General features: G+C 44.5%; 1 protein-coding gene across 1 annotated transcript in view; it reads left to right on the forward strand.

Annotated features, from left to right (window-relative positions):
- Positions 1-14,368, forward strand: part of Elovl6 (ELOVL fatty acid elongase 6) — a 106,909-nt gene extending 92,541 nt beyond the window's left edge. The window contains exons 4-5 of the mRNA XM_021158134.2: positions 4,276-4,427; positions 9,025-14,368. Of these exons, the coding sequence (XP_021013793.1) occupies positions 4,276-4,427; positions 9,025-9,455 (583 nt within the window). The 3' untranslated portion in view covers positions 9,456-14,368. The remainder of the gene's footprint in view (positions 1-4,275; positions 4,428-9,024) is intronic.
- The last annotated feature ends 8,320 nt before the right edge of the window (positions 14,369-22,688 follow it).

Genomic DNA, 22,688 nt, shown 5'->3' on the forward strand with positions numbered 1-22,688 from the left:
GGGGTTTGCAATCTGACTGAGAAAGCAGGGAGTCTGGGCCAATCAGGTAGAGAGTATCCCCTTCCCGGTTGTCCCCCCTCCCAGTCACCCCACTCACCACCCCTGTCCTCTGCCCCCATCTCCATCCCTGCTTATCCCCTGGGTCAGAGGCTGCTCAGCAACACGCTCTCAACAGCAAAGCCTTCAGGCCACCAGAACCTCTCTAGGAAAAGGGCAAAGAGAATGACCTGAACTTCAGTTGTGGGCATGACTAGAGTGTTTCCTTACAAAAAGGACCAGTGATGTGCCCAGGGAGGGACAGGCCTGCCGAGCCTACAAGTGTGGTCACAGAACCAAAACCCCACCTTTTTTTTTTTTTTTTTTTTTTTTTTTGCAGCTGTGTCTATCACACAGCCTCTGGAAGGAAAGCAACTGACAGAGGAAAGGGCTCGCCTTCAAGTCTAGTTTAGTACTGCGTCATGGCATGGTGCTGTTAGAAGGAAAAGCCACCTGATCTGACGTACACATGGCTGAGATGTGGCAGAGGCAGAGCTAGCGGCTCCCCAACAGCGGCATTGTCACAGCTCAACAATACGCCTTTGCCCATGAACACAGGGGCCCAATGGCTGGCACTGACATAGTCCCTCAAAAGTGCCACTGTCCTCAGTTCTCAGGCAGCTTTATTGTTTAGAGCTCAGGGAATGGGGCTTCTGTCCAAATATGAGACAATAATTTGTGCTGTATACTTGATAGCAGTATTGTGGGTCACCGTGATGTAAAAGATTGTCTAAAGTACTCCACCCCTCCCCAGTTCCAACCTTCAACCCTGTGAATAACTACTTACCCCCCCCCCAGCTGAAATGCCAGCAAAATGTCTGCTGCATTTCCAGACAATACGCCCTAAGAACAGAGAAACCATTTCCAATCCAAAGCAGCTCTCCCACTCCATTGGCTTCCCTACACAGGAAGTCTCCCAGAGCCATTAAATCCATTGTGCTAAACAGTTAACGACTGAGGGGGTACGTTTAATTACTAACAATTAAAAATTAGCCAGGCAGTGGTGGCGCATGCCTTTAATCCCAGCACTTGGGAGNCAGAGGCAGGCGGATTTCTGAGTTCGAGGCCAGCCTGGTCTACAGTGTGAGTTCCAGGACAGCCAGGGCTACACAGAGAAACCCTGTCTCGAAAAACAAACAAACAAAAACAATTAAAAATTAGTAATAGGTTACAGTGACGTCCAAAGTTTGGAAGATTGTCTTGGACCGCTCTGCCTACTTGCAGTCAATCTGGTAGCGATAGAATAGACATCTCTGGGCCACATGGGTTTTGGGTATGTCTGATGGGCTGGGTATGTCTGATGGGCTGGGTATGATGGAGAAGGTTATGAGTTACAAAACAGACTTATTCAGAAAAGTTCCAGGTGTAGCCAATGTGTCTTGAAGAGTACTACACAGGATTCCTTGCTTCAGACTTAGCAGAAGTCATTGTAGCTCCTGTACTGGTGTATGGTGCAAGACAAGCCTCAGGTGTCTAGTATGTGCTGTCCCAGCAGTACCAGTGACTGGCTGCACTTTTGAACCACAAAGATCATTTCCTCACTGAGTGGTAAAGAAACAAGTCAATTGAAAGTCACATCCATGTGCCGGGTTTACCTAGGGCTTTGGGCTGCAAGTAATGGAAAGAAGGTTTCCAAATTGATTTCTGCAATACAAGAGGTCTTGAGCCAAGGGTAACTGGAACGTACTCTCACTCACCACCTCGGCCACATCCAGACCAACTGTTTTGCTCTCCTGGCTTGACTTGGTCCTCAGAGCTGCCAAAGGCCTGCTGAATTGTCGGACAGTGTGTATTAGAGAGCAGAGAAACTTTTCCCAACCCATCACATTGGCTAGAACGGGCCACATGGACTCTCCTAAGAGAAGTCTCTCCTGAGTCGGGGTCCTAGAACTAGTTTATACGCTCGATTGCTCCTATACTATACCGAAGGGGTTTGATTTTGAGTAAGACCCTGGGTCACCCTGAACAAAGGACGAGGGGCGGAGGAGGGGAGTTCTTGATTCTTCCTCAGCCATTAGATGACAACATTGTCAGGCCATTGTCAGCCACTGGATGACACATCTGTGTTTTTTTCCAAAGCAGCAGACTGTCTAAGATCTAAAACCTTAATTTGGAAACATTGGAAACTTTCATGTTAAAGTTGGTGGACCATCATCCCAGGAAGCAAGGGGAGAGGGAGTCAAGTTAAGAGTGAAAGTTTCCATTATCCAACTTGTCCAATGAAATCGAGACCACTGCCTTGACTTTCGGGCTATAGAGGCATCCTCACCAGGAGTTAAACCTGTTCGAGATTTGAAAGGGACAAAGAGCCAGCCTTGGGGTGAATAAATAAGCTTCCAGAGGGAAGAGTACTCAAAAGCCCTGAGGCAGAGAACGTGATGTGCCCAGCAGTGCTGGCACACTGAGCAGAACATCAGGAGGTGAAGGTGAGCGAGCAGTAAAGAAGCCACTCAGAGTCATGTGATCCCTGGTCAGGAATGGGGGAGGTGGGAGGCGTTGTCTAGATGCAGAGAGCCACTGAAGGATAAATTTCATCAATAACCAAAAAGTGACTGTGCCTATTGAAATTCGGGACACTATCCTTAGAGACGCTGCTTCCAGTCCCGATTTAGACATTAATCAGGAAGTCATTTTTAATTCCTTAAGTCTCAGCAAAGTCAACTTTTAAGTTCTCTGTATGTAGTGGACAAAGTTCCTGGTAGGATTAGCCAAGTGACTTGTAACTCTTATGCAGGAAAAGTGTTTTTTCTATCTCCTCTTGGAAAATTCCATTACCCAACCTGGTGAGGATGCCACTTCATCCCACAGTGGGTCGTTTACGTAGCTCCCACTGACTGTAGGAAGGCTGTGGTATCTTATGGAGAAGAGAAGGGAAGGCCAGGACATCTCTCCGTGGAGCCAGCCATCTCTCTCTGCATAGAGACTGTAGATGCCATCCTGGGTCACACACATTAAAGTTTTGTTCACAGTGACATCCCCTTGCTCCAAATGCCAAGTGCTTTCATGCTTCACGTTATTACATCAATGTGTTCCAGAATGCTCCTGTTTCCTTATCAGGTCCTGGCTAAAAGGGAGTTGTTTTGTGTTTATAGTGTCAATAAGCTTTCCCCTCTTTGACATTTTTATGGAACATCTGTGACTAAGTGGAGGCAAACCTATCAAACCAAGAACAGTGTTGGCAGTTTGTATACTCAGTTGGGTGGGTACTTAGCTCTTCTAGGGTGAATGGAACTCTTCATAGGGCTGGTAGTAGAGAGAAGTCTAGAAGGTACTTTTGATGCAAACACAGATGAGCAACAGGACATGGCCAGGACCAGCAGCTTGGATCCTGCTGCAGGAGCCAAGGCATCTGCTCCAGATGTGGAGGGAGAGTTCGCTTAAAGACACTAACAGACTTTCAGGGATGAGAGCCAACGGGACTTGGAAAGGGACTGGATGCAGACAGAGCAGAGGTAATGCCAAGGACATAGAGCTATTCTGTCTCCTGTCAGTGAAATAGGTCCCAAGAGGAAACAGTTGCATCTGAGAGCCCGGTGAGGACTGAGTCTTCTTTCCATGACCTCATCGTGGAACACAGAGAAAGAGCAAACAGTCATCAAAACCGAGTACCAAGAGTAGTGTTGGCTCCTTTACAGGGCATTTGAAGATGTGCCCAGATAACTGGGTACTAGGACTCTTCTGCCTGTCATGACCAGTGGCAGACCTGCCTTCTAAGGATATGTATTAGTTATACAGCCCAACACTGGGGGAGGGAAGTATGGCAGAAGGACCTTAGGTAGCTGGCAATGTTCCATCACTGTTGGGTGGCAGAGAGAAGACAGGAACTGTGGCCAGGCTATGCAGCTTCAGGGCCACCTCCAGTGGCGTGCTTTGTCTCTTCAAAGGCTTTACCTCTTAAAGGTTCCATACCCTTCCAGAACAGACCACCAGCTGGGGACCGGGTGTTGAAATGAATGAGCTTATGGGGGTTAATTTATACTCAGAACTTGGGCTGGAGAGATGGCTCAGTGGGTAAGAGCACTGTCTGCTCTTCCAGAGGTCCTGAGTTCAATTCCCAGCAACCACATGGTGGCTCAAAACCATCTATAGTGGGGCCTGATGCCCTCTTCTGGTGTGTAGTTATACATGCAGATAGAGAGCATTCCTAGACATACTCAGACCCTAACAGCGGTTAATGGCGAAGGTGAACTTGAACTTGGTCTCCTGACTGTTGTCTCTTTTCTCTCTTCCTTTCGGAAGTATATTCGGTGCTCTTCGAACTGGTGCTTACATGCTGTACATTCTGATGACCAAAGGCCTGAAGCAGTCAGTTTGTGACCAGAGTTTTTACAATGGACCTGTCAGCAAATTCTGGGCTTATGCATTTGTGCTCAGCAAAGCACCCGAACTAGGTGAGTGTCTGTTTCCCCTCCCACCCTATCCCATCCCACCCCACCCCCATTGCAGCTTCACATACCCAGGACTTACTAAGCATGAACCAAGAAACACAATGTGGAGCTCTGTCTCTGCTGGCTGCTGAGAAGCTAGAATGCCTAAACTCTAAACATTTGACTGACTCTCTCCCACCCCTTTGCTCCTTGCTTTTTGATGTCGCTGTCCATTATGTATATTGATGTCTCCATCAATTCAGGCTAGGTCACGCAAGACCTGTGTTCATATTCTGATCCTCATAGGAAAGGGTTTTAGGTAGAGCTTTGGGCTACTCTTCCTTAGTCTTTGTCTTAGGAAGACAGCCATCAATCCAAGAGTTTTTGAATGCCAACTTCCTAACAATGCTAAAAATAGGCCACTCTCAGGGATTTATAAAATAACACACGGTCCCTTCTCTAAGGCCCATTAACAGCTGAGCTAATATTAAAATGGGAGAAAAAGAAGAACAGCGCCACAGTTCCCAAGTCACAGAGATAAGCAAACGTCTCTCTGCGGTCAAGATTCAGACTGGGAGATCAAGCTTTGCTTTTGGGGCTCCTGTTCTCATTAACTGAGCTAACTATTGGCTTCTGCTGCTTCGTTTTATTCACCCCTGAGTCTGGCCCTGGGGAAAGGGAATGTAGGGCACCTGCTAGACATGGGTGGAAATTCTCCCTCTGTTTATAGATTCTCTTCGCCCTTTGGTGGTCTTGAAAGTAAGGGTGGCGTAGGCTTGCCGAAGCACTGATAAGTTATGTCATGGACCTGTTATAAGCACGGTTTTCTGGAAATGTGTCCTTATTGCTAGAGTAAGGAACCCACTGGTGAGGGTGATCTCTGAGTGAATCCGTGACTAGCGGCCACCAGCTCACAAACTGGTGTATATTCTTCTTGAGAAAGACAAGTCACCCTTCTATCTGGGATTCCTAATATTTTTAATCCAAGATCAATAATTATGTGGCTTTAGTGGAACTGAATTGAATTGTGGAATCAGACAGTACAAATGTTCATTGTTTTTTTGTTGTTGTTGTTTTTTTTGTCTTCTTTAAACAGAGGCGAGAGAGTGTAGATTTATTGGGGGACTTCTCCCATCTGTTTTGTAAGCTCCTCAGAGTTCGTGGTCACACATCCGTGTAGATACAGTTTTCTCGAGCGTGTTGGGAAGCAGCTGAGCCACATGTCACAACGTGGTGTAAATCTACTACCTTTGAGTAGCTGACAGTTGGCTGTCTTCCTAGATCAAAGACTAAGGAAGAGTAGCCAAAAGCTCTACTTAAACCCTTTCCTATGAGGATCAGAATATGAACACAGGTCTTGCATGACCTAGACTGAATACATTAACAATGATGTGTATGTGTGTGTGCGCACATGGTAGGCATACACACAGGTAGCACCATGAACACAAATTGAAAATAAAATGCATTGATAGAGATTCTCTCAGTCAGTGAATTTATATAAGCACCTACCATTCAGATATAAATCTACTTTACCCAGAATTTTATAATATGGTAACTACAGATCAAGCCCCAGGAAATTTTGTGTGACTGTGGGTGTGTGTTTGTACACATTGGTGTGTAGGATGCAGGTATATACATGCCATAATGTCCATTTGGAGGATGGAGGGCAGACGGCCTTGTAGGCTGAGTCCTTAGCTTTCACCATTTGAATTAAGGTCTGGGGGAGGGGTGGCACAAGCCTTTAAATCCCAGCATTTGACGCAGGGGCGGGCGGATCTGAGTTCAAGACCAGCCTGATCCAGAGAGGAAGTTGTAGGACAGCCCGGGTTACAGTGTTTTTCGAGAGTGCACACCATGCTAGTTGACCCCAGCCCTGTCTCTACCTCTTCCCTTAGACACTTGCTCTACATATCCAGCTTTTTTTATGAGTTCTGAGAATTCCAGCTTAGGTCCTCATGTTTCTTGTTGAGGTTCACCTTGACTAACACATAGAAACTCTAACTACGTATAGATACCATACTAACAGTTCTCCGCTGAGGCTAGTGTGGTGACATCTGTCATACAGTTCCAGATCCTTCATGTAACGGCATGGAAGTTAAAATCCTTCATGGAAGTATTTTAATATCTTACTACACTTTCTTAATTTAACAATATGGAACAATGGTCTCCAAATACTGTACAACTTGTGTCACACTGGCCTTGTCTCTGGGATCAGCTGCTGAGTGTCACAGGTCAAAAACTCCAAACAGTTGGCACTTACAGAGGGTTTGCCTGTGTGCTTTGAAGGTTAAGTTAACTCCTAGTCTTGTGCAATTAGTAAGTCCTATCATTTGCTAAGAAAGGTTTATTCATTAGAACTACTTTTAATTAAGTTTTCTTATCCATAAATCCTACCTTCTTTGCCTTTGTATGTTCTAAGAATTATGGAGTCCTTTATGAATACCACAGAGAAAGGTTCACTCACACACACACACAAACACACACACACACCCCATATAGTACAACTGTGAAACTATCTCTATCCCCCCAAAGCACACACATATACTTTTCACAAGTCTCTTCTTTTCCCATGGAGGTTAAGCAAGCATAATATTCACATTGTGCTGTAACCATAGCACCATCCCTTTCTGGACTTTTTGTATCTTCCCCCAGCTGAAACTGAACTCGCTCCCCACTGACTCTGCATCACTAAACTCTTAATGATGGGAATAAGGGCTCTCCGTTCCAGTGAAAACAGTGAACTTGTTTCCATGGGTTTAAAGGACTTCGCTCTACCAGTGAGAGCAAAAGAGCTGGCCCTCTATTCTTGATACCAAGCTGCCAATGTTTGGATTCTATTAAAACCTGCTGAGATTTGCTTCTGTTACAACTTGGAAACATCTGCTCTGAGTCCAGGCCCTTCTAGCTGTCTCTTGGCTAAAAATAACTGGGCCAACGGTTGTAGGGCTCGCCATAAGCAGGATCATGAGTCAGAGGTAACAAAGAAAATTGACAAAGCAGACACCTTCAAGAAATCAACACCCTTTGTTTATACTTGGCCAGCCCCAATTCCATACCAAGGCATATTTGCTCAAAAAAGATTGGCTGGCCAACATCAAACCCATCACAGTCTTTGGGGGTATCATGCATTTCTTAGTTCCTCTACAGTTTCTGCCATTCCTGCAAACTCCATGATTTGGTATGACTCAGGAAAATGGAAACCCATTCTGGGCTTTTGCATCAGAAGGCAAGGCTCTGTGACTAAATAGTAATAACAAAGTCCATGGAGTCATGGTTGGACCTTCCGGAACCTCAGGGTATATTATGGGAAACCAGCATACTCAGTGTGTGTACTAAGGGCAGTAACTTTGATATGGCTCTGAGTAGCACTGCTCAGAACCATTGAAGGGAGCTAGGTACCCTCCGCTTCTACCATCCTGAACATGAGTTCTGGAAAAGACTCGGTGTAAGTTTAAGTGGATATTGTTTTCAAGACTTCATGACAGATCGCTCTCCCTTTCTTACACTCCTCCCAAAGTAATCAACCCTACTGAGACACTCCAGCATACAGACAGGAGAGAGCAGAGAAAGCACAGGAATGCAGGTCCTGCTTGCATTTCGCTGTCTGTCTTGTTAGGTAAGAAGTTCGTCACGCAAGAGTGATATGATAGGATGGTATTTAAAGAGTAAGGTAGGGTGAGGTGCTTATTGTTTTAGGGCAAATTGCTTTTACTACAATTGAGTATTGTATCAAATTGATATTTTTAATGAATGTTAAGAGACTCATTAAAAACCATCTTGATTAGAACTGACTAAATTAGTTTTGAAGATGAAATTCCTTAGACTTCTACCTTTCCACTACTAACAAAGGTCGGCCAGAAGTGGTGTGTCTACATTATAGTCTAGAGAGGAAAGGAAGGCACAGAGCGGTATAGTAGTAGCAAGGAGAGTTTGACCCTTAAGTATACACATGAGAGTGGCCATGGCCTTCTGTCATTTCTGTCCTTATAGTCATCAGTAAAATCAGCATCCCACAAGAGAGCAGAGGATTTAAATAGAAATTTTGTACTAGGCTTAGAAATGTTACCACTGGCAACTTGGCTCTCTGTTTTAAACAAATATAAAGTTATTAGGTTTAATAATTCAGTAGAGAAATAAATAATAGCTCTGGTAAATGCAACAGGGACTACCTGTACTGATGCCACCAGAGCCCTCAGAACCTTGAGGCTTCCCAAGGTCCAGCATTACTTGGCCTTGACTGCATCAAGAACTCTAGGCCATCCACCAAGTATGTGAGGGGTAAGCCTTGGGTTGTCCTGGTTCCGTTTTTCTGTCATGAAATCTTGGAGTATTTGGTTGGGCGCTTGAGTTTGCACTTCGGTCTGCTACCTGGTCGTACTTGCTCTGAGAGAAGTCACCTGTCCCCCTTCTGGTCATCTTTCCTGTTATGTATGGCTGAATCTACTTGGTGCTGTCTGTTTCAGATCAGAAGCCGTTACGATGTTCTGTGGACGATCTCGAAGAGTAGCCTTGTCTTGCTTGTTCAAGATGTCTGCTCCTTAGAGCCGGCCTTGGTCTTCTTCACTCACTTGGCTTTGGTCTTCTTCACTCACTTGGCTTTGTTCCGCTCTTTGTCTTCCAGGTGACACGATATTCATCATTCTGAGGAAACAGAAACTGATCTTCCTGCACTGGTACCACCACATCACTGTGCTTCTGTACTCCTGGTACTCCTACAAAGACATGGTCGCTGGGGGTGGTTGGTTCATGACTATGAACTANGGCGTGCATGCCGTCATGTACTCTTACTATGCCTTGCGGGCTGCGGGTTTCCGAGTCTCCCGGAAGTTTGCCATGTTCATCACCTTGTCCCAGATCACTCAGATGNTGATGGGCTGTGTCATTAACTACCTGGTCTTCAACTGGATGCAGCATGACAACGACCAGTGCTACTCCCACTTTCAGAACATCTTCTGGTCCTCGCTCATGTACCTCAGCTACCTTGTGCTCTTCTGCCATTTCTTCTTTGAGGCCTACATCGGCAAAGTGAAGAAAGCCACGAAGGCTGAGTAGTGTCAGAACTGAGGAGGAAGACATAGCTCAGGGTCATCACGAAAAATCATCGACAAAAGAAAAATGGCACAAGGAATCACATATGGTGCAGCTAAAACAAAAACAAAACATACGTAGGAGCAGACACGAAGCCCAAGGCAGCTTGGGAGTGAAGATTAGGTTGTAAGTTTATGATCCTTTTCTGGGTGAGGACTCGCTGAGTGCAACTGTTATCTCAAAGCACGGCTGCTGAAGGGACCCCTTCCCTCTGGCCTGTCAACTCTAGAACACACTAGATGCAAAGGCAGCCACGGGCAAAGAGATTAGTGGAAGGCCAGCAAAACACTGCAGGAAGCAGGTGGGGGAGGAATCTACTCAGTCTTTTTGTTTTGTTTTGTTTTGTTTTGTTTTGTTTTTCTCTAAGGATAAAGGAGTTTCCCCTTTTCAAACCATGTGAGCACACACACACACACACACACACACACACACAATCTTTTCAACACGAAACCAGAGCTGAAAGAAAAGATAAACATGGGAGAGACAGGGTTTATATCTGGGACAGCAATGCTTTTGCAAAAGGCGAGGCCTTTTAAAGACAGGTTAGCTTGTAACTCCTTGATAAAAGATGTCTTAATTATTTTTACTGCAACTGAAAGTAAAAAGGTAGAGTCTTTCCCCTTCTGCACAGACAGCCTCAGGGCTTGTATGTTTGCTACAACCAAACAGAGGACAATACTTCCCCCATGATACTTTATTACTGGGAGAAAGCTACCCCTGTAGTTGAAGCACCACACTGACAACTGTTATTTCTGCTCTCCGATGAGAATTCAAGCATCCGTTGTTCAGTTGCCCCCAAACTTTAGGACGGAGGAGTAAATGCCGAATTGAAAAGGAAGAAGCTCAACTGGTTGGCTTGAAAATGGAATCTTGTACCATGTGTAACAAATGCCAGCCCATCGTCCCTGAGGAAGGGCTATGGGAAGAGACTAGAGCCGAAGATTCATTCAATGCAGACAGCGTGTTCACCTCCCTCCCTGTTCGACCTCACACATAATCCTGGCTTTCTAAATGAGGCCCTGTGATACACTCTGTGCTTTCTATATTTTTGTGACTTTCAAAAACAGATCTGCAGGGCTCTGCCTGATTTGGGGTAAACACTGTGTTTCTGCAGTCTCTGCATTTGCTCCCGTAAGCAGTGCAGAGGCGTGAGAAGTGCCCTCTGCTGGCTTAGTGAGAAGCTTCAACAAACACTTCACAGTAGGTTGAAATAGCTGACCACAAAGGGCCTGCGTAGATTAAACCCTAAGTTCTAAGTGCTGTCAAACACCTGACATATATTTGACCAAATCAGAAGAGAGAGAGAACCTCTATGCTTCAAGTAAGCGTCATAAATTTTTAAAGTGACTTTCACTTGAGAACTCAGAAAGTCAATGTATTAAGAGCCATATTCTGAATGAAAGAAAGAAAGGAAGAAAGAAAGAAAGAAGCAAGCTAGACAATGTTATCTGTAATATTTCAGTCCTCTACAAGCCAAATAAATGTGTCGATGTTCCTAATATTTCAAAGACGCAATTACGTAAAGTTGTTCAATGTGATATAATAGTATTCTAATTGGTTAAGTAGTTTAATGATTAGGCAAACTAGCAGAAACAATTAGAGGCTGCTACACCGCGTAGATTATACACACATAGCCACGTACGCACAGAAGCGTGAGGTACACGGAGCTGTAAAGCTCAAACCAATAGTAACACAATTTTTGGCTAGCAGAAACTATCACCTATCTTCCTTTACTTGAGAGTGTACAGTAAAAGGGATTTTTTTTTCAAATTATTTTTATATTATTTTAGCTTTAATTGTGCTGTCATTCATGAAACAGCTGCTCAGCCTTCCTGTGAGAGATGACATGGGTGTTTTCGTGTGGCTTGTTTATGTGTGGAATTGGAAAAGAATAAAATCTGATTCCCTTCTGTGGGAATGGGATCAAGGGTAGACAAAAGACCCATGTAGATCAAGTCAACTGAACGACCAGGGAAGGGAGCCAGGCGGGGGCCGGAGTCAGCTGTGGCATTCATGTTACCATTGTGTGGTGGCTGATGAACGGGACATGGTTGGAGGGGTGTTTTCTTACTTGGGGTAGAAGTTAACTGGAAATGAAAGTCTAGAAGCCGCTCCGTCCAGTGGAGTCTTAGGGTGTACTTGTTCCTTCGAGCTTTGTAAATGCACAATAGTGTACATTAATAAGCCTTTCCCTTGCCTTATAGAAGAAAGTGAGCAAGATAATGAAAACCAAGAAGCCACCTATCCGTTGAATTGAGTCTAGTCAAAAGGCCAGCCTGAGGCTCCTCTGGTCGGTTCAGTTTAATTCAGATATTTATCATAGAATACAGGTACAATATGGAAATCTCATAAGCATAAACTTTAAAACGACTAAGCTACGCTTCCAAAGCACTTTAGTCTCAGTGTTCTTCGCTTCATGCTCTCTCCACTGTAAGATAACTTAGACTTTTCATTCGCAGGATGAGTATATAATAATTAGTTTCCAGACCAGCTAAACTGTAGCTACAGACAATTCCAGTGTTCACCATGGGAAGAAAAAGCCACATGTTTTTTTAAAAACACAGAATTATGATATAGGCTCAGCACACAGTTTTTAACATATCAGCTTAGCTGCTCTAATTATATCAAGATATGAGGCTGGACCACTGGCCTATGACACATCTAAAACCTGCCAGAATTGACTGCCACATAGATAATACTGCTGTCAGTGAACATTCCGGGCAAGCAAGTTTTTGTAGCTGCCCCACTATGCTGCAATAGATTATCTTTCTATTGAAGATTTCTCGCTGCATTCCAATCCCAGTGTGGTGAAACTTAATTCCTGGATTGAATGAACACAAATCCGAGGTTTCATATAAACGCAGTTGCGGTCACTAGGTCTGAGCATCAACTCAAATGTGTTGAGTTTGCAATGAAATTCTAGTGAGAATCACTCCATTCACACAGTAGGAGATTTTTATCTGGACCTTCTAGTGTCAAATGTGAGGAAAACAACTATTATTATTTATTGTATTTATATCCAATGCCAGGCCAAAGTATGGATTTAGATCAAGCAGTGCCCTCTCCCCCACCCCCCATCTTTCTAATTCTTCTGCACTATAGAAAGTCGAGACTGGAGGGAAAATCCATATTCATTGCTGCAGGGGAAAGCAGGTTTATTAATCCTCCAGCTGTCTTTATTTATAAGATGAGACCGATTGACCAATGTAGCTCGGGCAGAAGTTTCATGTGGGTGGGATATATACAGGAGCCTAGGAAAACACTTCCAGAGAAGATAACCACAGATTGTTGTTTTTGTTTGTTCGTTTTATATCTTCATGGTAAGATAAGCCTGTCACAGAGTTACAAGGCACCATGACACTAAGGTAGAATGTTCCAGAAGTCTGGCTACCTTCCCAGGCTGCTCAGTTACCTGGGAGTGTCTAGTTACTGTCTTGTTCTGACGAGAGGAGCTTTTGCTCAGGAACTGCCAGTTATAGACACCAAGTCAGCCCTGGCACACTCTCTAACCTTCTCCAAGCGTAGGTAATGGGTCTTTGACTATTGGATTGCCTCAGTGTCAAGGGAGTTCCTAGGAGAAGGGACACCGAGTACACTCCATCCCCAGACTCCACCACACTTTGAGTTGCATTGGCAGGATCGGTGTCTAGACAGAGTTCTTTGTTGAAGTGTCAATGCTAGAGACAGTTGTGAGGAGATCATGATGACAGCCCAGAACTTTCTAGCCTTCAAATGCATCCTTTTCCGGTCTTTGTTTTGATAACAGCCATTTTGCTATCCGTTTGGGACAAGAGTAGAGTCTGTGGTCATGTGATCTACAGTTTAGGATTATACAGCTCCCATTTCCTGGTGCCTGAGATCCCAGCCATCAGAAAGTGATTTGGGTGAGAATTCACAACATATATGTCACCTCTGCATATTGAAGTGACATCTAATAAAACAAGGACGCCCTATTTTGTCTGAACCCGCAGAATGAAGCTCTGCATCCTAGTTGGTCATTGGGCCGCCATCCTCTGTACCCGATAGTGACACAAAACATGTCGGTGCCTGTACAAGAATTCTCAGTGCCTGTTGTGACAGACTGTGCTTAGGAGAAACATGCGTGAGCCATAAAGCAGGAACCACAGGTGAAAGGGCCAGTTAAAGTCCACCTGCTCCAAGTATCATAGAAAACCCAAAAGCCTGTTGTATAATCTGGTATTGTCCCCATCCCCAGATACTTTGAAAACTAGGATTCTCAGAGCATGGATACCCACGCTGCTATCTTCCCACAAACATTTCCTAGAGTTCTGGTGGGTGCAGAGCCTAGGGTGTTCTGGGTGGTTGGTTGGGGGAAGTCTTGGAAGCTGTACTTTTATTGCAGGTCAAACAAAGCCAAATCCAGATATTTCTGTGTCACTCACCAGTTGTCCATGCCCACCCGCAAAACAAGTCAAGTTGTCCTAGCTGATTGGTCCTCAGATAAGGATGCAACCATGTTTGCAGCCCACTTAGGACACACTTGAAAGAGCCTGACTCACTAGCATCTAAACAATATTATTTCCCCAATGCTTGGTGGCACTTCAAACTTTTGTTCTCCTGGTTGACGCAGATCAAGGTGTTGCCTGGTGGTGCCGCCTCCTAGTGTGAATGTTTCAGTTAAGTGTGGGTCTGAGCATGACCGGGCTCGGCTTAGCTCACTGCTACTCAGAAAATGACTGGCATTCTGCTTCCTAGGCTCTAAACCCATATTCAGAGGGAAAATTCACTATTAAGCCTCACAGCGAAATCACAGCAGTGTTGGAATTCTTATTTTCAAGTGCTTATCTCACAACATTGAAAAATATTTTTGGTGTATTAAGATTTAAAATAAAGTCATCATAACTTTTGATTTAAAACTGTTTCTACTTTTTTGTTGTTTTCTGGTATGGAGCGGTCCAAAGAGGACACTGTAGGCCATCCAGAATTCTCTGGGAAGTCATTCCTATATCCATGTGCTGATAGGATACACGAGTGGCTAAGATTGCTCTTGCTTTCTCTGGCGACCCACCAACGACACACAAGGACTATGAACACGTGGGTGTCAATTCCACAAGGTACCTAGCTCTTCCATGGTTACAGCATCTTACAGATGACAGTGTTCACATTGCCTTTTGGCTCTTCATGAAGTCTGAGATAAATGAAATAGACTCCAGTTAAAACCACTGTGGTGGAGGCAGGAATAGAGAGATGGCTCAGCGGTTAAGAGCACTGACTGCTCTTCCAGAGGTCCTGAGTTCAATTCCCAGCAACGACATGGTGGCTCACAACCATCTGTAATGGGATCGGATGCCCTCTTCTGGTGTGTCTGAAGACAGCTACAGCATACTCATATACATAAAGTAAATAAATAAACCTTTTTTAAAAAGAAGAAGTTGAATATAAATTGAAAATTCCAGTACTGAGCCCTGAACTTAGTCATGTTGAAAGACAAAGTGTTTCAGGGCAAGATACACTGGAGAAAACATTTAAACTGTCCACACCAGACACCCTCTGCCCTGAAGAGTCTTAACCTTCCCAAGTCTGGGTGCACAACCCACTGTTGGGCAGGTATTTGCTGGTCAGTGGTTTATCTCATTCTCTGTGGTTTTGGGGACCTTGCTGGGAAGCATTGATGTTTTAAAACCCAAGAACCTGATGTTTGTGGGGGGTTTCCTCCGCTAGAGGATGCCGTTCACCTTATCCCAGAATGTGTCATTAAGATAGAAAATGCAGTTTCTTAATTCAGGGTTGGTGGGGTATAAATGCATATCATAAAGGGGTTTTATTAGTATCAAACAGGAGGGCGTAAGAAGATAACCAAATACGAACTTCTTATAGCTTCTGTTCTGATGTGTCTGAAGAAACAGGTTTCAGAAGTGAATGTACCAAGCAAAAAATGTATACAAGGTTACCTTTACCGCTTCCTAGCTATAGATAGTGCCGTGACTTTGACACTAAGAAATCTCATATCAGGCTTCCTACGAAAAGAATGTGTTACTACAGTAACAACACCAGTGTTACTGTAGTATGGCACTAGAGTGGGCTCGGGTTTTTGTTTCAGAACTTTACTTTGGTATCTTAAGCCGGTGGTCACAGTGGATAATTCTGCATCAATGATCAGATCCGTTAAAATAACCAAAACGGCTCAAGTGGCCTGCTGTGCCTGGTATCTCCCAGGCTTCCCATATCTATACTAAGGCTTTGGATGATTTCTGTGTCTGACCCCAAATTGACAGGCACAGCTAAACACAGCCACGTGTGAATGGGTTCGTGTTTGCATTCTACAAAACACACAGAATTCCTTTCCTTCTCTGTCTATGTTTCCTGTTTGGACTGACTTGACTGTAAGCCTCAGCTGCTTCTTCCTACAGCAGAGGACCATCCAGTCACAGACTACAACCTGCACAGCTACCAGAATAAACCGTCCTTCTTTCTAAGTTGATCATCTCAGGTATCAATCATAACAAAAACTGGCTGCTCTAGCCTTTTTACATCTTTTAAATTGCCTTTGGTTGGAGGTGGGCAACTCTGGGATTTTATTTATTTATTATTATGTATTTATGGAGTCTGGGTTGTTATGGAAGAGATCGTGTGACACACTACGGAGTCTCAGGGTTAAATCCATGTGGCAGCCTTCTCCTGACTCAGGCCTGCTTCTCACACTAGGATTCTGTCTTCTCTGCTATCTTCAGCCTCCCTGGGTGGGAACCCTGGGTAGAGCTCTGAGGTTTCACACACAGCTTCCTTTCTTACTGACTACACTAATTCCTTTCATACTACAAGGGAAACTACCGCCCCGCATCCCCTCCCACCCCTGCACCGGGTGTTGCTTGGCCATGTTTTATTCATGAAAACTCCAGTGGGTGTTGGAGGCAGCCAGTACCTCTGTGAGGAGAAAGAAAATGTTGCCTGAATTCTTTGTGGCTTATAGTTACACGTGAGTTGCTCTAAAATATCAGAGCATTTTTGTAAATTGAGCACTTGGTCTCCAAGAGAGAAACAATTATGATTTCCACTTAGTTTTCAATTAATAAAATCAATAGAACATAAACAAACTGACTTTTCATACGGACTTAAGGGACCCTACCAACTCTGCTCATGGTATGAAACCTGACTGGGAGCCACTCGCCTCTAAGGGCTTTGTTTTGTTTTGTTTCTGGATTTCGGTCCCACACAGATTCCCCTGACATCTGCCAGATCTCTTGCATCTAACTCTAGAACTCACCAGAAGGGAAGAAAGCGAGCTGTCTTGAAGTGGATCAGGTGTCCTCCTCCAGTCTTTATTAAACTCGTTAGGGCATTTTTCTCCTGGCCCTGGAAATCTCTCCACAGAGCCAGGCTCCCAGCCAGCAGTTTCTTCTCTCCATCAGTCACCTCTGCCTTGACTCCACAGTGAGATAAGAAATGGCTTCCCTGTGGTTACTAACGAAGCTCCTCCTTTCACCAAGGAGCCAAACAGGTCAGAGAGACAGCAGATGGAGTGGGGGTCTCTGTTCCACTCCTGAGCTGGTCAAAGGTTTTCCTGGGTAGAGGTCACAGACCGAGTTTCCGTTCCTCTGTGAATTAATGTCCTCAGCCCCACAGTGAGTGGGCTGCTGAGAAGGCTTGCTACACCTACCCAAGATGTACCTGAGACCCATAGACAGCGACTCTTCCTCAAAACCCCAGTTCTCCCTCTCAAGTAACCTTTATCATAGGTACAGACATTTCTGAGACTGACTGAAGTCACCCAGACTATCAGCTGAATGAAAGAAACACACACACCACATGCATTCACATGCACATCATACAGTGAGAACATACTTACAAGTCTTATACACGTCCAACCTTTGCAGTGGGGATTGGCTTTTTTAATTAAAAGGGCAAGCACAATAGCTTAGACTGTATTTATTCCTGCCTCACAGCCGTCACATTGGCTCCATTCCATGCAGACTAGGCACCCCTCATCCCTGTTCTTCCACCTCATGGACCTTGTCACTGCAGGAAGCAGGATTGGTTGTCTGTTCCAGCATGTCCATTTTACTCCAGATTTCTAGAGACTGGTAGAGAAGTAAAAATTTGCTAGAAGAATAAAGGGATATTAATATATGGTTATTAATATAATACATGCCACAGTAGCTCTCTGGCTTCTTCACATCCAAGCATAGAGAGGAGAAGCCTCGTGGCTTCCGTTGTAAGCATCCATCTGTCTCTTCTTTGTGTCTGTGCAGTGCGGATGGAAGCTAAGGGCCATGGCCACTTCCTCACCAGTTGGCCACCCTATGTTTTGAGATGAGATGTTTCACAGATGCCTTCAGCTTGCTGTGACCAGAGAGCCCCAGGGGTCCATCCCACCCAGCTTATTTTATGTGGATGCTGGGGATAAAATGAGTGTCCCCAAGCCATGTGGAGAGCAAGCGCTTCCCTACCTTAGTCATCTCCCCATCCCCACAAGGTTCACTTCTAGGCAGCAGGCCTGTGCCCTCCACCTCTGGATAGGAACATTTTCTTATCCCACTGGGAATGTCACCATTTCCTGTGGTGCAGTGTCTGGGATTAACAAGTGTCCTCTTTCAGGCTTGAGAGTACGGGTCTGGAAATGGGGGTAGGTGTTTGACCATTCTGGGCCTCGGTTTTTCATTTGTGCAAAGGATGGTTCTGACCGGATAGAGGACTGACATAGATACTACTCATGGAACCTTTAGCATAGTTCTGACATAGACAGTAAGTATGGAGCCTTTAGCATAGTTGTTGATACCTGGAACTGCTGGATGAATGAATGCTAGTCAGTATCAATGCATCTTCTGTTGTTTCTTTCTCTTCTCCAGATGTTACAACTTACTCCAAGCAATAATACTTGAAACATCCATCAATAAAGTTTCCTACCCATTCTTTGTTCAAAATATGAACTATATAATCCCAGCACTCGGGAGGCAGAGGCAGGCGGATTTCTGAGTTCGAGGCCAGCTTGGTCTACAAAGTGAGTTCCAGGACAGCCAGAGCTACACAGAGAAACCCTGTCTCGAAAAACCACAAAAAAAAAAATATATGAACTATAATCAAAACTTAGAGAGTCAGATGTAGATGTCAATACACAAATACATGTCAATAATTGACCCTTCCAGCAGGTCCAGTTATTCGAGGGTCTCGAGGGGACCTGCTCCTAAGAACCAAATGGGTGGAGGGTGAGACGAGAACCTTGTGCAATGAACGACACATGGAAGCAGTCTGAGTAGCATCAAGGTCTCACTGTAATAGCAAGGCTCAAGGCTTAAATGCACAAGCAAAAGGGGAAGTACTTCTCAGCAGGAGGGATGGGGCAGTGGAAATTTTTTCTTTTGGCAACTACAAGGGGAAGCAGGAACTTGGTGGTATCAGGGTATATCTTGAGGTCAGGACATCCAGCGCTGACTTAGGGCTGGAACAATCTGTGGTTGTTCTCAGAGCGGTGCGGTGCGTTGGTGGCCCGCTTTTGACCCCCTTTTCTTCTCAGGGGGGAGAAGCCCAATTCAGAGATCAGGACAATAGTGTTGTCTTAATAGCGCCCAACAAATAGTTATACCATATTTCAACTCAAGTGATATAATGTTTGGTTTGGCATTCTTGTTTCCATTTGGTTTTGTACATTCATTCACATAAAGACCTTTGAGGGGGGGCAAAAGGGGCTTCCCCTGAATGTCCACTGCGAACTGATGTCTTTCTAACCTGCCCTGGGATGATGATCATTTTGTTTGTTTGTTTGTTTGTTTGTTTTGTTTTCACTATAGGCTCACCTCTAACATAACTATCGTGAGGGAAAAAAAAGAATTTTTTAAGCAGTAGAGAGTAACTTCTGTATTTTGTAGCTTAAATGTGGCTTAAACTTCTGTATAACACAATTTACAATTACCAGGCTATTGTATAAGTTTAAATACCTGAATTTAAAGTGAGATGGCTTTCCATCCCACTTTAGCGTGGTTTTGATGGGCAAGCTTGTCGAGAGCGGGTCTCTTACCAGTGCCTGGAAGTCAAGATGCAGGATTGCTGAGAGTTGAAGGTCAGACTCCACGATACCTAAACAGACAAAACCTAGGAGGAACAAAAGAAAGGAGAGGGAGAGAGAGAGAAAGAGAGAGAGAGAGAGAGAGAGAGAGAGAGAGAGAGAGAGAGAGAGAGAGAGAGAGGAGAGAGAGAGAGAGAAACATCTGCATCCTACACAGGTTTTCTGCTGAAAGAAACTTGACCCCAGGAACATAGCCAAGTCCCTGAAGATTATTATTTTCAAAACATCCCAGCCGGATTTCTCCTGTAAAATGCTAAGCTAACTAAACATGAACCTGTCGTCCGGCTCCGTGACTACATATTACTCACTGAGAAGTATGACCCGACACATGCTGGTCACTAAGCTTCCGTTTTTAAAGTATCTGTAAGGAAGCCACGGGAAGAAAGTGTCCCTGCTGTCAGCTGAGAAGTCACTTTTACTAATTTGTCAGCACAGAGTCAGCGAGCTGTTATGGAGCTTTGTTTAGGCGGTTTGTGTTAACTGTGGGGATTATATAAAGCTCGTCTCTGTTAGACATACATTGCCTCTAAGATCTCCACGAACTTCCCACTTCTGCATTGTTTTACCGTTAGATTGCATGACTGCATTTCAATGACAATAGCTGCCCCTGGGCAATGGGTCAATGGAGTTGAGCCTTCATTAGCGTCCAGCCTGCAGACCACAGTCTAATATTCATGGAGTCCTGAAATTTTTCTTCTACTCTTTCATTACCTTTATGAATGCGTTGATGTCTCCATTTTCAATGCATTTGACCCAACTGGAGTCCTTGACAGCTCTTGACTTCTTAGATTGCCATCTGTGAGCATGGCTTCCACAGTTTCTTGTTGTGTCTTCGGTAGCCTGGGACAACTTCTGTTTTTCTTGTTAGCCTAGTGCTTTGTAGGCCCAAACCCAGATCCAACCATTCCCCCAAAGACTCAAAGCTTCCTTCAGAGGCAAAACATGAGTATTTCCGACAACTCTAAATTACTCATATATTTTAGACACCATCTGAGTTGAACTACATTGTCAGGTTGAAAATATAGATATTCCTAAGACTGAAGACCCTATGTGTGTCTGCATGCAGAAATCATTTCAGTCAACAGCTGCACCAGGAACACACAGTAAGACGGCCAAAGAGCTTTGCATGTCCCTCCCCCCTTTCTGCAATATCTCTGATCAAGTCCTACAAGACCATTTTATCCCCCAGTTAACACAGTGAGTGAACTCAAAGAGCAGAAATCTAATTGTACAGTCAGGTTCAGGTAAACCTCGAGGCACCGAACGTGTTCCTTCACTATTACAGAAGCAGGTCAGGCTTCAGAGAAATCTCACAAAGCACTCCGCACGACATCCTACAAACGATAATGACAGTTGCTTAATTACGTTTCAGTTAAATAATTTAAAAGAAGTGTTTTGATCATAATTTTAATATTTTATTCTACATAAAGCAGGAAGAACGTTGAGGGGCATAGTGTCTCAGCAAGGGCAAACATTGATTTATTCAGTCAATAAATATTTATGTGCCTGGAAATCTAAGGCACCCATACTTGGTTCTTATAGCTGTGAGCTTTAAAATTAATTTCTAAACTAGGCACTTTGGAGCTGGAGAGATGGCTCAGCAGTTAAGAGCTCTCTGCTGAAGTCGGGCAGTGGTGGCGCAAGCCTTTGATCCCAGCACTTGGGAGGCAGAGGCAGGCAGATTTCTGAGTTCAAGGCCAGCCTGGTCTACAGGGTGAGTTCAAGGACAGCCAGGGCTATACAGAGAAACCCTGCCTCAAAAAACCAAACCAAACAAACAAATAAAAACAAAGCAACAACAACAACAACAAAAACAAACAAACAAAAAAAACCAAAAGAGCTCTCTGCTGTGCAATCACGAAGGCCAGGGTTTGGATCCTAGTACCTATGTAATAAATTAGTGTGTGCATTCCCTGCAAATGCCTGTAACTATAGCTCCAAAGGATCTGACAGCCTCTTCTTGTCTACACATACACACACAGGCATACACACAAATGCACATATGCCCACCCCTCCCGTCCCAAAATGCATACAAATGTTTACAGATACTCACATAGACACACACACACACTTTTTACAAGTTAAATAAAAAGAAATTAATTTAAAGTTTTAAATAAATAAGATAACACGTGTACTCGAGTTAGACATGATGGTGAATATCTGTAATAGGATATAAGGAGGATATAATGTGGAGATAAGAAGATCAGGAGTATAAGGTCAGCTTCATCTATAGAAGGAGTTTGAGGTGGGTACATGAAACTCTCATGAAGGGGACATTTCAGGGAGGAAGGGGTTTAAACATAAATCAATTACAACCAGGTTATTTCCATACTGTCAGAGGTACCATGGTAGTTTCATGGTAGACCCAGACAGGACTTGCCTGATTTCTCCAGCTGACAAAGCCCCCGAGTTCTTGGTCCTTTGTAAGTGACAACCCCTTGCCTTCCACTGTGGTATGGGCTGTGCTTTCAGGTCATAAATCTGTTCTATGTTCCTTTGGCTGCCAGCTTGTTACTGTCACTCCCCCACAGCCCCAGCCACCTTGCTGTCCAACATGTCTTGTGACAGAGTGATTGAGCCAGCTGTTTTCCTCCATGGCAGAAGGCCCTGGAGACTTCCAGAAGAGAGGCTTCCCATTTGGCTTTGCCTCAGTGTCAGTGAACCGTGACTCGTTGCTGCTGCTATTTTCAAGTGTCCCTGTTGGCCCACTCCTTCATGTTAAAAGGCATGTGTGGCTTTAAAGGACTCCATTCTGGCCAGCTTGAGTCCTGTGTTCCCTTTAAACCCCTCTCAGACCATTTTGTGTGCTCCCAGCCAAGTACCTCACCTCCATCTGCCACATTCCTCATCTCTGGATTACCCGTGAGGGGAATAATGACTCTAGCCCCTTCTCCCAGTTGGAGCAAGCCTGTCTTTATTAATCCCCACAGACAGAGACTCACTTGAGGTCAAGTTCAGCCAACTTTCTTACTTGTACACCATACTTTGGTCCTGTTCAGCCGGCACAGATTCAAATAAAATCAAGCAGAGACTTTAGAAACCTTGCTAGGGGGCTGGTGAGATGGCTCAGCAGGTAAGAGCACCCAACTGCTCTTCTGAAGGTCCTGAGTTCAAATTCCAGCAACCACATGGTGGCTCACAACCATCTGTAATGAGATCTGACTCCCTCTTCTGGT

This window comes from Mus caroli, chromosome 3, assembly GCF_900094665.2.
Source record: "Mus caroli chromosome 3, CAROLI_EIJ_v1.1, whole genome shotgun sequence".
In the NCBI taxonomy this organism is placed as follows: domain Eukaryota; kingdom Metazoa; phylum Chordata; class Mammalia; order Rodentia; family Muridae; genus Mus; species Mus caroli.